Here is a 17698-nt window from a genome sequence, read left to right as displayed (position 1 = left end):
AGACCAACTGGCTTCGCTAGTGAAAGCTTTTAGCCGCCCTCCCCCCCAGTCGGACAGAGGTAAGGACGACACTTAGCCAGTGAAGAGGTCAAGGGAAGAAACTCCTGCAGAGGTTTCTGCAGTTGGTAAGAAGGAACGGAGTTCCTTTCCCTTTCGGGACTACAGACAGCACCGTTCGCTCGATGAGAGGAAGATACGTCACTCTTCGCCCAGGGAACCCACCCCTCTTTCGGCACCGCGAAGTTCCTGGCACCGTTCAGGGTTCTTCTCCCGATTCTCGGCACCGCTATACATCAAGCTCTCGTCGCCTCGCCTCTCCATCCTCTAGACGTAAGGAATTCTCTTCCTCTCGTTGATATAGTGATTCTTTCGCTCAACACGACGACGCCTTCAGTTCTCCACGCCGTGAAGACATCAACTCTTGTTCCCGACAGACCAGCACTCGACAAGACGGTTCTAGCACTACGACAGGACGCATACAGCTCTCGCGGGCAGGACGCATCCAACTCTTTACGTCAGGACGCATCCAGCTCTCGTCGTCAGGATGCAACCAGCTCTCGGCGTCAGGACGCATCCAGCTCTCGACATCAGGACGCATCCAGCCCTCAACGTCAGGACGCATTCAGCTCTCGACGGAAGGACGCATCCAGCGCCTTACAGCAGGACGCATCCAGCACTCGACGCAAGGACGCATCTAGCTCCCGACATCATGACGCATCCAGCACTCGACACAAGGACGGATCAAGTGCACGACTCCAGGATTTACCCGTCTCTTGGCATCAGGACGCAGTTGTCTCATGATGTCAGGACGCTTCCAGTTCGTGAAGCCAGGATGCATCCGGCGATCGGCGTTACTCCCCTGACGCAGGCGTGCAGCAAGAAGAGATTGATACGTGTGCACACGGGAATTTGGATGAACAAGAAACCTCCGACTTAGTTCTTTCAACTCCAAGGGAGACTAAGGAGTTGGAAGGAATTCTGGATTTAGAAGATATATCAGAGGACGAAGATAAACCTGCTAATGCGGCTGCGGAATATAAGGTTTTCTCTCGCTCCCTCCTTGAGCTGTGTGGAGAGGAGTTTAAACCGGCTGCTCCTCGTTCTCCTCAGTCGCAGTTCATTAAGAAGAAATCGAAGAAGCAGTCAGCCTTCATCAAGATGAAGCTGTCGATTTCAGCAAAGAAGGCTCTGGTAAGGATCGATGACTGGCTTAAAGAACGTAGGCAAGCAGTGAAGTCCACCTCGTTTCCTCCAGCTAAGCTTGCCTCTAAGGCGGTCATGTGGTACGAGACTGGAGAAGCTCTTGGCCTGGGAGTACCTGCCTCCTCCCAGGGGGACTTCTCCGGCATAGTAGACTCTTCTAGGAGACATGCCCTCAATTCTGCTAAGGTGATGTGGTCCATGACAGAGCTAGACCACCTCATCTAAGGAATCTTTAGGTCTTTTGAGGTGTTCAGCTTCTTAGACTGGGCTCTTGGTGCTCTGGTCAAGAATGGAAGACCTAATCAGTATTATGGCCTGTATGGATAAGGCTCTTAGAGATGGAGCAAACGAGATGGCTTCCCTGTTTACTGCGGGGGTTCTGAAGAAGAGGGCTCTGCTATGCTCCTTCACGACCAAAGCGGTTACGGTCGTACAAAAGGCAGAACTCCTATACGCCCCTCTCTCGGAACATCTGTTTCCTCAGTCCCTGGTCAGGGACATTACCCATTCTCTAACGCAGAAGGCTACACAAGATCTTCTGACGCGCTCCGCAAGGAAGGGTCTACCGGGGAATCCGTCATCTTCAAAGAAGGAGGAGAAGAATGTTCTGCAGCCCTTTCGAGGTAGAGCTCCAACCAGGACGGACTTCAGAGGAAGAAGGCAGGAGACGGGCGGTAGAGCGAACAGAAGGATGTTCAGAGCCCGCACTAGGAAGTGAGACACAGGTCCTCCAGACAGCAGTAGGAGCATGCCTGGAAGACAAGGGGGCGGACGCCTGGTCCCTCTCAGTCATCAGGGAGGGGTACAAGATCCCTCTCATGAGAAAGCTGCCACTTTCAAGAACACCAAGAGCCTTAGTGGCTCAATATTCGAACGCTGTGAAACAAGGGGCACTCCCAGATCTAGTATACCAGATGCTGGAAAAGGGAGCGATAGAACCTGTACTGGAACTAGAATCCCCAGGGTTCTACAATCGCCTGTTTCTAGTACCCAAGGCCTCGGGTGGATGGAGACCCGTTCTAGATGTCAGCGCACTGAATGTCTTTGTAGAAAAGACCAAGTTTACCATGGAGACGACTCAGTCTGTGCTGGCAGAGGTCCGTCCAGGGGACTGGATGGTGTCTCTGGACTTGCAAGATGCCTACTTTCATATCCCCATCCACCCGACTTCAAGGAAGTTCCTAAGATTCGTAGTTCAGAACAGGTTTCGGCCTCAGCACGGCCCCTCAAGTTTTCACCAGAGTAATGGCAAACGTGGCTGGATGGCTTCATCAAGAGGGGATAAGAGTATCCCTATACCTGGACGACTGGTTGATAAGGTCCCAGTCAAAGAGCAGGTGTCTGGAGGACTTGCACAAGACGTTTTTGATGACCCAGGAGCTGGATCTCATCATCAACAAGGAGAAGTCCCAGATCAAGCCGAGTCAGACGTTTCTTTATTTGGGGATAGTTCTGGACTCAGCTCTTTTTTTCGGGCTTCCCCCCCCCCCCCCCCCCACCCCCCCCCCCCCCCCCCCCCCCCCCCCCAAGAGAGGCAAAACAAGTGCCTCGAGAAGGTGCAGGAATTCCTTGGGAGAGAGAAGTGCTTTGCGAGGGAATGGATGAGTTTGCTGGGCACCCTCTCCTCGCTTGAGCAGTTTGTCTCCCTGGGAAGGTTGCATCTCAGACCTCTGCAACACTTCCTTTCAAGAGTCTGGGACAGGAAGAATCAGGAGGAGTCCTTTTCCTTTCCCATTCCAGCGGAGATCAAGGGACATCTGAGTTGGTGGCTGGAGCCGTCGAAGTTGGGGGAAGGAATCTCCCTGTTCAAGAAGAACCCAGACCTAGTGTTGTTCTCAGACGCTTTGGAGTCAGGTTGGGGGGCAACACTGGGGAGTAGGAAGGTCTCAGGCTCTTGGGAAGTGGAACAGAAAGAATGGCACATCAACAGGAAAGAGTTGATGGCCGTTCTGTTAGGATTGAAAGCCTTCAAAGACTCTGTCTCGGGGAGAGTAGTAGAAGTCAATTCGGACAACACCACGGCCCTGGCTTACATAAAAAAGCAAAGAGGGACTCATTCTCTGTCCCTGTACAAAACGGCAAGAGAGCTCCTTCTGTGGGCAAAGGAGAATGGAGTAGATCTTTTAACAAGATTTGTGCAGGGACAGAAGAATGTAAGAGCAGACATGCTTAGCAGGAAAGGGCAAGTTCTGCCCACAGAATGGACCCTCAACCTTCAAGTTTGCCAGAAACTGTGGAAATTATAGGGGAGGCCTTCGATAGATCTCTTCGCCTCCAACCAGAACAAGAGAATCCCCAACTACTGCTCCCTAGTCCCGGACAGGGAAGCAATAGCAGTGGACGCCTTCTTGATGGACTGGACAGGGATGGACACTTATGCGTTCCCTCCTTTCAAGATTATCAATCTTGTCATCAAGAAATTCGTTCTCCTCGAGACAGGGAGAATGACCCTGATAGCTCCATTCTGGCCAGCAAGAGAGTGGTTCACAGAGGTAGTGGAGATGCTAGTGGACTTTCCAAGAAGCCTTCCTCCAGGTCCAAAGCTTCTCAAACAGCCCCACTTCAAGAGGTATCATCAAAACCCCCTCGCTCTACAACTGACTGCCTTCAGACTATCGAGAAGCTTGCCAGAGCGAGAGGCTTTTCAGCACAAGCTGCGAGAGCGATCGCCAGAGCGAGGAGGGTATCTTCACAGAGAGTCTACCAATCGAAGTGGGAGGTCTTTAGATCATGGTGTAATCGACACAAAGTGTCCTCAACCTCTACCTCTGTGAGCCAAATAGCTGATTTTCTATTGTTCCTCAGGCAAGACTCTAAGCTGGCCGTATCCACCATAAAAGGATACAGAAGTATGCTTTCGGCAGTCTTTAGGCACAGAGGCATGGATTTATCACAAGATACAGACTTGAAGGATCTCTTAAAGTCGTTTGAAACGACTAAGCAGACAGTAAGGCCTCCGGCTTGGAATTTGGATGTGGTTTTGAAGTTCTTATGCGGCAGGAAGTTCGAGCCCATCTCGCAAGCGACCCTTAGAGACGTAACAAAGAAAACACTATTCCTGATGGCTCTTGCCACAGCAAAAAGGGTCAGCGAGATTCAGGCAATGGAGAAGCAGATAGGCTTCAATCAAGACGGAGCAGTATGTGCATTAAGGCTCGACTTCCTCGCTAAGAATGAGAACCCATCCAAACCCTGGCCGAGGACATTTGAGGTTCCTAACCTCACAAATTTAGTGGGTCAAGAGGAGGAGAGACTCCTCTGCCCAGTTAGAGCCCTCAGGGCATATTTATCAGGTACAAAGAATTTAAGAGGTTCATCCAGTGCTTTATGGTATTCTGTTAAGGATCCTCAAAGGCCCCTCTCGAAGAATGCGTTATCATTCTTCTTGAGGGAGACGATAAGAGAAGCTCACCTCTTATGTGAGGAGAACTTCGGTCTCCTAAAAGTGAAGGCCCACGAGGTAAGGGCCATTTCAACATCACTGGCATATCAGAAGAACATGTCAGTTAAGCAAATAATGGACTCAACATTTTGGAGAAGCAACTCTGTCTTCGCTTCTCATTACCTCAGAGAGGTAAGAGTCGATTATGAGAAGTGTTACACTTTGGGCCCATACGTAGCTACGTCTTCGTTATTGGGTAAAGGAGTTACTACCTCCCCTCAACCTTAACTATAGTATGGTATGCCTGTACTTGGGTTTGTGTTTTTTATGGTTGTCTGAGGAACTGACTTGTTGGAACAGCACCCTCAGTCTAGCTAGATAGGTAAGATATCTAGGTCTGCAAGGTTAGGTTGGTTGTTGTAGTAAGGTTGCAGATAATTGAAAGGGAGATAGGTAGTGCAGAAAGTCTAGTCACATTGTTGGTCTCGCCCCGTTTGACAGACTCGAGTGAGTTGTTTCAGCATAACAGGTCTCCTCCTGGCTGGCACTCCTAAGGGAAATGAAAGCGACTCAAGAGCCAAGGGCCTTTGAAGTCAGCGACCTTAGCAGGTAAGGAATCAAGGTGATTACCTACGACTTTTAGTTGTTTCCCAACGATGTTGGCTGTCTTTCACCCACCTCATAATGTGTGGTAATCACAGCTATATATATTATATATATATATATATATATAATATATATACTATATATTATATATATATATTATATATATCTATATATATATATATATATATATATATATATATATATATATATATATATATATATATATATATATATATAACTGCCAGGTAAGTCTTATTCATAAAAATGAAGTATTTATGATAAAACAAAGTTTTATGAATACTTACCTGGCAGTTTATATATATATTTTAAGACCCACCCACCTCCCCTCAGGAGACAGGTCGGGCAAGAGATGATCTGAGGAACAGAAAACGGGAATGATTCCAAGTACCACCCTGTAAGGGTTGTTAACCACCTAACCGAACACCTACCACTCAGCGGTTGCCGCGAGTTTTGAAAAATCTGCCGGACCGATAGAGACTATAGCTATATATATATAACTGCCAGGTAAGTGCTATTTATAAAACTTTGTTTTATCATAAATACTTCATGTTACTATCTCAATTTTGACTACCATAAATTATGTAGTAGTATAATGAAATATTAGTACTGTACTGCTGTTCATAAATTATCAATGTTTCTAATGTTTTAGTTTACATTTTGACATGAAAGGTGAATTCGGATTTAAAATCACTGTTCCTTAAAGTGTAGTTAATTTGTGTAATCCTATTTGTTCCGATACGTATACAAACTCTCGGTCCTTTAACAATAGGAAGGTACTTAGTGGCAGCTGAACCGGTCGTAAGCTTCGAACAAGGGGGTTCGGTAGTTAACTACTCATCTGGCAGTTGGTGGTCAGCTCGACTGCGAGGAGAGGAGTCACTTTGCTTTCGGCCGCGTTAGTGGATGGACGTGCTGCTCGTCTCTCTGCCCGCTTCTGTCGTATGCTTGGTTTGCTTTACTGCATGAAGACTTTTTTGCTTTTCCTTTTACTGTGTGCTAGTGCAGAGGATATAAGTAAGTACGTGTGTGTTTCATACAGTGCTTTATTGCTATGGATATGGAACCACGAGAGCCGGAAAGACCCCTCAGACTTGCTGGCCACTGGGGATGATCTCGGACGGGCCTGGTACTTGCTGGGGCTGCAAGGGACACCGACGGTCCAGGGGCTGCTGAGTCACCTGGCGAGAGGGACCATGCCGGTAACACATGGGCCGACCACCACGATTACCAAGACGGTGTCCACGCCGGGCTACGCTGCTCCACCACACCTTGTGTACACTCAGCATGTATAGCCACGGTGACCCCGACAAACACTGTGCAGGCACCGCTGCCGGAGGTTTCGATGCCCCTGTGACGCCACCACCTGGGTTTGCCGCTCCTGCTACAGCCCCGGACTTCAGGTGTCCCAAGAGCTCTCCTCTAGACCTGCCTCCTGTGCAGAGGATGCTGCCGGTTCCTGCCCCGCCTCCTGCTCCTGAGTATGCATGCCACTCCAGCCCTGGTACCAGTTCCTGCCGCCGTCGTTCCAGCTCCGTCCTGGATGGAAGACCTGACGGTGGTGCTGAGGAAGCTGATGAAGAAGAAGAGGAGGAAGGTGTCGTCTTTGTCTTCATTGTCTTCTTCGTCGTTGTCGTCTGCCGCCGCTTCCCCTTCAACTTCTAAGGCCCCACGGCCGAAGAAGAAGAAGGTTGCCTCCTCCCCCCCCTAAGAAGGCTCGCGCTGAGACTTCTAAGGGTCCGTCCCACTCCGATGGGACGGTTGGGACTTCTGTCGGTCTCTCGTTCACAAGAGTCACCGAGTGTACGGTCACCCGCAAGACCCAGGCAACCGAGTCCACTCGGCGCCAGGATCCAGGCACGGAGCGGAAGACTGGCGGGGGTCGCTCAGGCGACTCACCAGACCAGCGATTGCTCTCGCAGCGACGCGCTGGTACCCAGGGTTGACGCGATGGTCCCAGACCGGTCGCGGGCTGAAGCGAGGAAGCGGTCCCCTCGGTCGCCTGAACCAGCCTCAGCTGGTCCAAGTGGTGTGACGTGCCGTGAGGACAGGCCTCGCTCCCTCCGCGACAGCGGACTCTGCAGGTCCCCTGACCGCCGCTCCTACCGGGACCGGGCAGAGAGGGGGACCAGCAGCAGCTCTTCTGACGCTTGGGACCGCTGCCACTGTTCTCACCGGGAAGAGTGAGGTGATCAGGAGTGATCGCGAGGGGCGCGCTCCTCACGATCCCGCCACGACGCTCTACGAACCTGGCAGATCGTATGCGCAAGTGGCAGGAGGAGACCAGGAGGGGTCTGTCGTGGTTCTTCCTGTGGAAGGAGAGGAGGGCCTCGGGAGGCATTTTCGTTGGAAGCGCTTGACGGTCATTCTCCACAGGATGCAGTCACTCCTGAGATCCAGAGGTCGTTCGTGGAGGTAATTGCGCTGATTCGTCAGCACAACGACCTTGGAGAAGGATCGCCGCTCCCACCTACTGAGCCCACATCGGGCTTGGAGTCATTCTGGGGACCTAAGAAGGAACCCAGCACGACGGTGGGTCTGCCGTGATCGGCCTTGGCTGACAGCGTACTGAGCCAAGTGGACTCTCTCGTCTCGGGACAGGAGGTTTGCTTCGGTCCGGTAGGTCTGCCAAGCTCCTTCCTCCACCTCTACTGCGAAAGAGGCGCTTCTACGTGCCTTCAGAGGACCCTCTGCCGCCCAAACAGGTTAACCCGGAGCTAGCCAGGCTAACTCCGGGGGTGTCTCTGCCGCAACTCCTGTCGGAGAACCTTTGGTTCTCGCAGCAGGAGGCACTTGCCTTGGAATCTACCGCAATGGCAGCATTCCAAGCAGTCTCATGGCTTGACCTGTGGTCCCTCACAGTGTCGAAAGCCGCGGCCTCCTTAGGGAACATCACTCTTGAAGGGGACCCGGCTTTTGTGAGACTTTGCCAGTCTGGGGGTAGGGCCATCGCTTACCTGGCCCACCAGACAGCTAACCTGTGGGCCAACCTGGTTCTCCGGCGTAGAGACGCTGTTCTCACCTGAGTGACCAGGGCGGCTGGGCATGAGGCGGCTCTGGGTCTTCGCAACGGACTGGTGCGGAGTTCCGCCTTTCTCTTCCCCAGAGAGATGGTGGACGCTGCGGTGGAACAGCGGCGCACTGACGACAGTGACCGTCTTGTCCACCAGGCAGTCTCCAAGGTGGCTGGGCAACCTCGGACAACCGCGGCTAAGCCCAAGAGCTTAGCTAGCGCTTCCTCTGTGGCCAAGACGGTCTCCTCATCGAAGCCGAGAGGAAAGACTCTGCCTTCGACTTCTGCTGTAAGGAGTGACCGCAACCAGCCCTCCTCCCAGTCCTCTCGAGGAGGATCTGGGAAGAAGAAGTTGAAGAGAGGAGGGAAACGCTAGGGACGGCGTTCCCCCTCACCTGCTGCCAGAAGTGGGGGTTATGCCTGGCGAGCCATTGGGCAACATGGCAGCCTACGGTGCGGATACCTGGATAGTAAACGTCCTTCGGGAGGGATATCTACTACCCTTCGAGTCTCGGCCACCCCTCACCTCCAACCCGGTCCATCTGCAAACCTACGTTCCTGGCTAGACCAAGGACGTGATGCTTCGGCAGGAAGTAGAAGCCATGCTGAGCAAACATGCTGTGGAGATCGTACAGGATCAGTCGTCGGGCTTCTACAGCCAACTCCTCCTAGTGGAGAAGTCCTCTGGGGGCTGGCGCCCGGTGATAGATCTCTCTCCCTTGAACCGATTAATTCGCCAGACTCGGTTCACGATGGAAACAGCACGTTCAGTTCTCAATTCCATCAGGGAGGACGACTTCATGCTTTCGGTGGATCTGAAGGACGAGTATTTCCAGATACCCATCCATCAATCCTGATGGGACGGTGTACCAATTCAGGGCACTTTGTTTCGGTCTCTCAACTGCCCCACAGGTGTTCACGCGAGTGTTCAAGCTGGTTTCGGCTTTGGCCCACTCGGTAGGGATACGTCTTCTGAGGTATCTCGACGATTGGTTAGTCCTGGCGAGCTCCTGCTTGCAGTTGCTGCAGGACAGAGATCGACTCCTCGAATTCTGCCGCAATCTGGGAATAGTAGTGAATTACGAGAAGTCAGATCTCGAGCCCAAGCAGAGGATGAAGTACCTGGGCATGCTGATCGACACGGTAGCAGGGCGAGTTTTCCCCGCAAATTTGCGGATCAGCAGGTTCAGGGAGGCAGCAAGACAGTTCCTGTTTCTACAGGAGCAACCAGCTCAGCAGTGGCCAGCCGTGATCAGTCACCTGTCGTCTCTCGAGAAGCTAGTCCCTCACGGGCGTCTTCACCTGCGGTCTCCTCAGTGGAGACTAAAGGAGTGTTTGTCACAGGCAAGGGACCCTCCCTTCTTCCCCGTGTCCCTCACAGAGGAGGGGAGGCAGGACCTAGCCTGGTGGCTGGACGATGGGAACCTCGTAAGAGGAGTGCCTCTTTGCACCCCCCCCCCCTGCAGTTAAAGGATACAGAGCCGCCCTGGCCCTAGTCCTTAAACTATGAGGTGTGGACATCTCCTCTTCTTTCGAGATATCCCTCCTGATGAAGAGCTTCGAGAGGTCTTGCCCACCCAGGGAACTCAGGCCCCCGGGGTGAGATGTGACTCTCGTCCTTAGGAGTTTGACTCGCAGACCCTTCGAGCTACTCCGAGAGTCGTCAGACAGGGATCTGACCCTCAAGACCCTCTTCTTGCTGGCCCTGGCATTGGCGAAGAGAGTAGGGGAACTTCATGGTCTTTCCTTCGATGTCAAGCATTCCAGGGGATGGGGATCCGTGATGCTCGATTTCGTCCCGAACTTCGTAGCAAAGACTCAGAATCCTTTGGTCCCTGACGACTAGTTTGAGTCCTTCACGATCCCCTCCCTGAAGGATTTCACCGATAATGATGTAGATGAGATGCTGCTTTGTCCTGTGAGGGCGCTATGGCGCTATCTGAAGAGAACTCGGCACCTTAGGCCTGAGTGTCGACGCCTCTTTGTTAGCACCGGGGTTACCAAGAAAGAGGTTTCCAAGAACACACTTTCTTTCTAGCTGCGTGAGGTGATCAGGAGGGCGTACGAAACAGCTGGCAGTGATGGCACCCGTACCCTTCGCTTGAGAGCCCACGAAGTCAGAGGTATTGGTCCAAACCTTGCGTTCTGCAAAAACTTTTCCCTGGCGCAGGTTCTGAAGGCAGTGGTTTGGGCCAACCAGACCACCTTAACTTCATTCTACCTTTGGGATATCACCCACAGGTCCTTGGACACTTTTTCCTCGGGACCCGTGGTGGCTGCTCAACAAGTTGTGTAGTCTACCCAGCACCCAAGCGGACAGAACAGCATCGCATCCTTGTGTGACTGCATGAATGGATGAGAGAAAGAGTGTGACTGGCTTCTCTTCCTCCTTCGTTCTTCTCCTCTACCTGTGGGCAGAGGGCCGCGGCCGTCACTACGCTGAACTGGAGGCCGATGCAGGTAAGCTACATAACTGAGCTCCATTCTATCCCTTTCAGTAGGGATAGGAGTGTTTATCCACCACTCCCCGACAAGGGGGGGGTGAGTGGAAGCCAACAAGAGACAAACCCATAACTTTACTTTGGCTCTTGAAATAGGAACTAGTTCTTGATTTTTGCTATTTATAAGAGGTACGCTTGCCTCCCTGTTATAAATCTGGTCCAGAAGTCTGACCATTGATCCTGCGGTGCACACCCTGATCAGCTGGGCAGAGGCTAGGATCCCTCCCTCTGCTCTTACGACCAGGGAGGGAATCCAAGGTAGGATGAACACCAGTCTGTTCATAAGACTCAGATTCCACCCACCAAGAAGTGAGTCTTCCTATTGTTGAAGGACCGAGGGTTTGTATACGTATCGGAACAAATAACAATTTGTCGGAAATTGTATTTTTCCTAACTATACAAACCTGAGGTCCTTTACATATAGTCCCACCTCATGCCACCCCTCACTCTGCGTTTCCTGGGCCTAAAGCAAAGTGACTCCTCTCCTCGCAGTCGAGCTGACCGCCAACTGCCGGACAAGTAGTCAACTACTGAACCCTAAGTAAATTCCTATTGTTAAAGGACCTCATTAGCTTTAACCATTTTGCTAACAGCACGATTTGTATACAATTATATATGAAATTTTTTTCGCGCTGTCATATATTCCAATATTTACAGTGGGCCCCCCGTATTCGCATTCTCTGGATTTGCGGACTAACTGAATCGCGGATTTTTATCTGGACCATATCTACCCATTATTTGCGGTGAATTCGCCTATTCGTGGGTTTTTCCGACGATAAATAAACACTAATTAGTGTATTTCGATGCTATTTTCATGCCTAAATACATTTTTATGATATAAATATGATTTACAAATTTTAAAATATTAATATTGGTCAAATACTGTATTTAGTAAGTTTAATAAGATAAAGAATGATTTTATCACAAAGTAATAAACTATAACTCTCTCTCTCTCCCTTACAGGGATGTATGGCTTTTTGTGTGATAAATGATTTACTAATTTTGTAAGATAATGTAAAAAAGAGCAAATCTAGAAAACTTCAATAAAGGAAAATACTACTTTGAATTAGTAAAGATTTTATTTATAAACTTAAAAATTATGTACGATTGAAGGAAATCCAGTCTTTTCACGCAGCTTTCTTGCAACTCCAGGTCTCTCTCTCTCTCTCTGTTCTCTCTCTCTCTCTCTCTCTCTCTCTCTCTCTCTCCTCTCTCTCTCTCTTCCTCTCGTCTCTCTCTCTCTCCTAGAGGAGAGATTTTTTATGGTACATGTTTATTAATATTTTCGCATAATAATAATAATAGTAATATAACTAATTTCAAAATTCATATGTGATAGTATTTTATAGAAGTACAATAATCTATCCCTTTCAGTCTTTTAAATAAGGATAACCCTCCTCTCTCTCTCTCTCTTTTGCCACACGAGATAGTATGTCTTAGTGGTAACTCTCGCCTTCTGTTTGGCTGGAAATGTATGTATAATGTATCTTTAAGGACATTACTACATTTTATGATAAAATAATAATATACAGTACTAGTTTACAAATAATATTAAGTTTAATGTGATTAAACTAACAATAACATTATCTCTCTCTCTCTCCCTCTTTCTTTCTTTCTTTCTTACTTATGTATGTTTATTTGTTTTGTATTATAAATAAATGATTCACCTTATAACTAATTTTCAAATATCAATAAGATTAATTAAAAATAGCGATTCCCAGTCTTTATCCACGTTGAGGGAGGTGGGCGGGTGAGCAAATGACAGTTTGATGTACGTATTGGCGGAGGGGAAGGAGTCGGAGTTTAGGAGTTATTCTCTCTCTCTCTCTCTCTCTCTCTCTCTCTCTCTCTCTCTCTCTCAGAAATAATTCATAATTTCACTCTTGATGGTCAGATTTATGTTGTTGCCATTCACTGCTCTCTCTCTCTCTCTCTCTCTCTCTCTCTCTCTCTCTCTCTCTCTCTCTCTCTCTCTCTCTCTCTCTCTCTCTCTCTCTGTTATTGGCTGTAGGTATATATTTTTAATGGTAAAATGTTTAAGATGACTTTGAAATGATATTAATAATATAACCTCAAAGATTAATACTGAATAGTTTAGTAATTTTAGGTAAATTTGAAGTAGGATGTTATTAAAGGTATACATTTGGTATCTGAACTTTCAAGATATTCAGTTATAAGCATTTTTAGTGGTGTTTCTAACTATTCGCGGGTTTTAACTATTCATGGGGGTGTCTGGTACACATCCCCTGCGAATACGGGGGGAACACTGTATATATGATAATGATTTTTTTTTCATTTCTGATGGTTGCATACTAAACTTCAGGCAATGACAAAAAAAGGAGCCAAAAATGAACTCTTAATCTTGAAAATTAAGCGTGCTGTGATTTAAAAAAAAATACTTTTTCCGCTTCGGTGCTCATTCGCGAACGCCGCCGGCATACGGGAGACACTTTCGGAAATACCGGCTCGACGTTTAAAGGGTTAATCAATGTACAATGTTGTTTTTTTACCATCTTCCTAACCTGTGACAGATGTGTCATTCCTGTTGCAGCATTAAAAAGAAAGATGCAAAAGATCTGCCTGAAATAGATAAGAGTACTAAATAGATATTGAGACTTTTGTTAAATTATACATTTCTTTTATATTCCTTTGTGAACAAGGGGAATTATTCTTACCACCATGAGGTATTTTTAAATGCATGCTAAAATAGAAATATTTATGAATCATAAGTGTTTGAAATTGTAAGGTTATTACTTCTATTTTTTACAGGCACAAGGCAATAACGGAGATTCGTAAATTAAGAAGACAATTAACCAATGAAATTAATCTTATAATTCCTAGCTGTAATATCAGTCTTGATCCCAAGATGCCCCCACCAACAGATGAACAGGTAATAGATGTGTTTATGAAACTTTTTTTTTTTTATGAAACCAGATTGATGTATGCTATTTAAGGATATGGTCAGTCAGTAGTGCGGATGACTTAATATTTGTACCTATACAGATTCAGTCTTTCATATTTTGAATTGAATAATGATGCTGTAACTGAAATTTTATCAGTGCAAGGATGCTAAAGGTGGTTGCTGGAGTTTGTGCCTACTGTGCTTGTGGCTGCTCCTCCTTTGATTGCTGTTTCTGCCAGCTGCATGTGTTATATACTATGCCAAAGCAGCTATTCTGGCTCTACTTTCTTTGGCTGCTGTTTTTGCTGCGGCAGTGGCTGCTACTCCTGTTGTCCCTACACTTTGCATGACACTTGCCATGCCGGCTCTACTACTGTGCCTGTTATTTCTGCAACTTGCTGTTGCAATTGCTCCTGCTTTGCTTATTGTGTTGGCAATTGCTATTCTTGTTGTAACTGCTGTTTCTGCCACACTTGCTTGCTAGCTGCTCATGCACTTTCTGTGACATATTTCTGCTCCAGCTGCTTTGGTTATCACTGACTGTAGTGTGACTGCTGATTTTGCTTCATCTGCTGTGAAGTTATTGTTACTTGTTTTATGACTATAATAGATTCACATCAACCATGCATCTGATGTCCAGGCCCGTCCCTTATGATGCTCCTGATTGGCTGTTGATAAGCCAATCACAGGGCTGAAAACTCTCGATCTCTCTCGAGAGTTCTAATAAGCAACATGTATGTTCCGACCTCTTTCAAACATTATAATTTCATACATTCAACTTCCCTGACAGATATATACTTAGCTATAGACTCCGTTGTCCCTGACAGAAATTCGAATTTCGCAGCACACGCTGCAGGTAGGTCAGGTGATCTACCGCCCTGCCGCTGGGTGGCAGAAATAGGAACCATTCCCGTATTCTAATAAGATTTTCTCTGTCGCCCGTATTGTAAACATATGTTTTTGGTACCTCCTGACTTGATTTTCGTTTTTCATCGCCATCGATCTTCTGGGCTGTCTTTTGCAGGGAAGTACTGGGTCTTTGGTTTGGCATACGCTTTTATTAACTTTTTAATGAATTTGGCTTCGAAATTTCGAAGAATATTTTACGTGAAACTACCGAATTTTTCGGTAGACACTCACATAGTTTGCAACAAAGGGAACTATTATTATTTATTCATTAATACGTGGAATAATTGTTAGAACCTGATGGAGGAAATATTAAACTCTAACTTCCTACTTTAGGAAGTCAGAAAAGCATATAACTAGATACGCTTCCTTTAGAAGCTTTAGTAGCTCTCGTGCTAACGAGCAGTTAGATATTAACAGTACTAGTAGTTTTGCATCCTCATCACCTTCTTACTCCACAGAGACTACAAATTCATATTTGCGAATTTGAAGATAATGGATGTAGCTCAAAATGCAAGCTCTTAAAAGGTAAGAAGTGAATATAGTGTTCTCAGTGCAGTGGAGGGTGCGTCTGATCGGCTCTGTCTCGCTCCCAGGCCTAGACCTCTTCCAAGCTCTCAGGCCCAGAGGAGAAGGAATGTCGAAAGCCTTACGGAGGTTATGGAGAATCCCCACCGATCAGGCATCCCCTCGGCAGGATCTGTAGTAACATCCCAGACTGCCAAGGATAGCCATTGGAAAGGCATCCTTAAAAAGTGCGTCTCTTCTTCCGATTCTTCATCTCACATCCGAAAAGACAAAGAATGGACATGTTTGGAGTTCGGACGATCTAGTGCGTTCTCTGAAAACTAAGAGAACACTGAGCGCCAACCGGGCTAGAAGCGAAGAGCCAGCCAGGAAGCCACGTTCTAGCAGTCAAGCGCGAGCCACGTTCCAACAGCCAGCAGCGAGCCGTGTTCCAACAGACAAGCGCGAGCCGCGTTCCTACAGCCAAGCGCAAGCCGCGTTCCAGCAACTGGGCGCGAGCCGCGTTCCAGCAACCAGGCTCGAGCCGCGTTCCTCCCTCCAAGCGAGAACTAGAGTTCTGATCTCCTGTTCAGCATTCCTCCATGAAGCGTGGAGTTGTGTCCGAGCTTCCTGAGATGGTTCCGCCTTCTCCCAAGCAACTAGCTCCTATATATGAGTGGTTTTTTCTTCAGAACTAGAAGAACCATCTTGGCGAAGAAGCGCAGGCAGGACAGAAGCCTTTTCCAGACAGGAGGAACTTTCCAGGAGAGAGGAGCTTAACAGGAACTTTCTCGGCGCAAGGCGCCTTCAAAGAGAAAACAGGTGGCTAAGAGCGAGGAGCCTTCTAGTAAAGTGGTAAACAGAAGGATCCTTCCATGGAACGTTCCGGGCAAGAGGCACCTTCCAAGAGCGAGGAGCCTATTAGGCGCTCGGAACTATCAAGGCGCATGGAACCTTCCACACAAGCGGAACGTTCCAGGCGCGAGTCGCCTTTCAAGAGCGCGGAACATTCCAGGCGCGAGTCGCCTTTCAAGCACGCGGAACATTCCAGGCGCATGGAACTATCCACAAGGTGCCAACTAGGCGCCAGGCGCCAGGATATTCCGAATCGCCTTATGAGGGAGAGGTCAGTCGCGAGGCTCCTCTTTTGAGTTTTTAGCAGGATCAGCCTTCTCCTGGCAAAGGCGCAAGATGTCGCACAGGCGGCCACCGCTTTTGTCAGAATGATTCTGATACTGAGAGAAGCCCTTCTCCAATATTCAGAAGACTGCTGTGACAGGCAGTTCCTCTCAATGCGGACTCTCTCCTTCATTCATACTCTTCCCTCGTTATGAAGAGGCAAGAGCTTAGGGAGTTTTCTTAATAAGAATCTCATCTGTGTTCGGGAATGATGGCGGAAAGGGAATATCAATCATCCTTCCGTAAACCCTAGATCTGAACAGGAATCCTGTCTCTTCCGCGATTTTTGAGGAAATCACGAAGACTTAAAGAGTTCCTGGATTAACTTCCTTCCTTAGGGAGATATATTTACTCTTTGTATCTTAATGGGTTAGTTCTCATTTACAAAGATCTTAATGCATCTTATCGAGTAAGCATATACGCTCTCTTGGACGATATTCGGAGTAGCTCTCATTCATTGATTAGAGGCTCTTTCAAGTAATAGACGCGTGGAATACATCCTTTAAGTCTTATGTCCAAGAGAATAGGAAGCTTGAGAGATTCTCTTCGATCCTTGTTTCTCACTTGGGATATCCTTCGGCTAATACTAATTCGTTCTATTAACGAAAAGAACAAAGATAGTAAATTTTCCTTTCTCTCTCTGCCTTGGCAAGGAAAGAAGGTAGTAGAGAATCTCTGTGTAAGAATACGGTACGGTCAAGTCATATGCGCATACCGTAGTTACCTCTATGGTGTGCAACTGAATTCCATGTATCCTTCCAGGAGTTTCCTAGGAAGGACTACGCTTAAAGGGATTGTTAAGACAACACCAACTCAGCTTCTGGATTTAACGAAGTTTTGTTTCACTTAAATATGCATTAGTGAGAGCTTCCTGAGGCTCGAGAATAATTTTATAATATTCCTTCATTGAATGGAGTAGCTGGCAACTCAGGAATAATAAGGCCAGATGGCTAACGGAGACTGCTATCGCGTAGACCAACACAGTACCATCTAGTTCTCGGTCATGAGCGGTCGGTTACATCTCTCTCTCCTACGGGATTGAATAGCTAACCGTATCTCTCCCCTACAATCACGGACTTAGCCTCGGATTGAGGGGATATATAAGCAAACATGAATAAACATTGTCTGCGTTTTGCTAAGAAGCTTTCAATAAGAAAGATATTGCAACCTTTCAATGCTGTTTACCGTAAGGTAACATTATTAGAGGATTCTAACGCGGCAGAGCACTATATTATATAATGCTCTTATGCTTATGAAAGCATAGCTTATTAGAGAACTTGCTTAGTGAGAAGATGGATGAGTCTGATGGGAACCATTTTCTTTGGGTAGAATTTTGTTTCCATGAATGGATTATATTACGCTTGTAAAGTTTTTTCCTACTAAAAATGGAAATAATGGTAATGTTTCTGGCTTTGCCCTCATAGTAGGGTAAAATGGTTTTGTCACATTGTGGTCACGTCCACAGTTGACAATCATATAGA

At 47.6% G+C, this 17698-nt stretch overlaps 1 protein-coding gene across 1 annotated transcript in view; it reads left to right on the top strand.

Moving 5' to 3' along the window:
• Positions 1-17698, top strand: part of LOC135220611 (probable ATP-dependent RNA helicase kurz) — a gene marked incomplete in the record, with an annotated part of 259299 nt that overhangs the window by 203782 nt on the left and 37819 nt on the right. Inside the window, 1 exon segment of the mRNA XM_064257916.1 lies at positions 13493-13613. Within this exon segment, the coding sequence (XP_064113986.1) occupies positions 13493-13613 (121 nt within the window).

Source organism: Macrobrachium nipponense, chromosome 2 (genome assembly GCF_015104395.2).
Source record: "Macrobrachium nipponense isolate FS-2020 chromosome 2, ASM1510439v2, whole genome shotgun sequence".
NCBI lineage: Eukaryota > Metazoa > Arthropoda > Malacostraca > Decapoda > Palaemonidae > Macrobrachium > Macrobrachium nipponense.
Note: the sequence above shows the minus strand (reverse complement) of the source record. Positions and strands in the feature narration are given on the sequence as shown.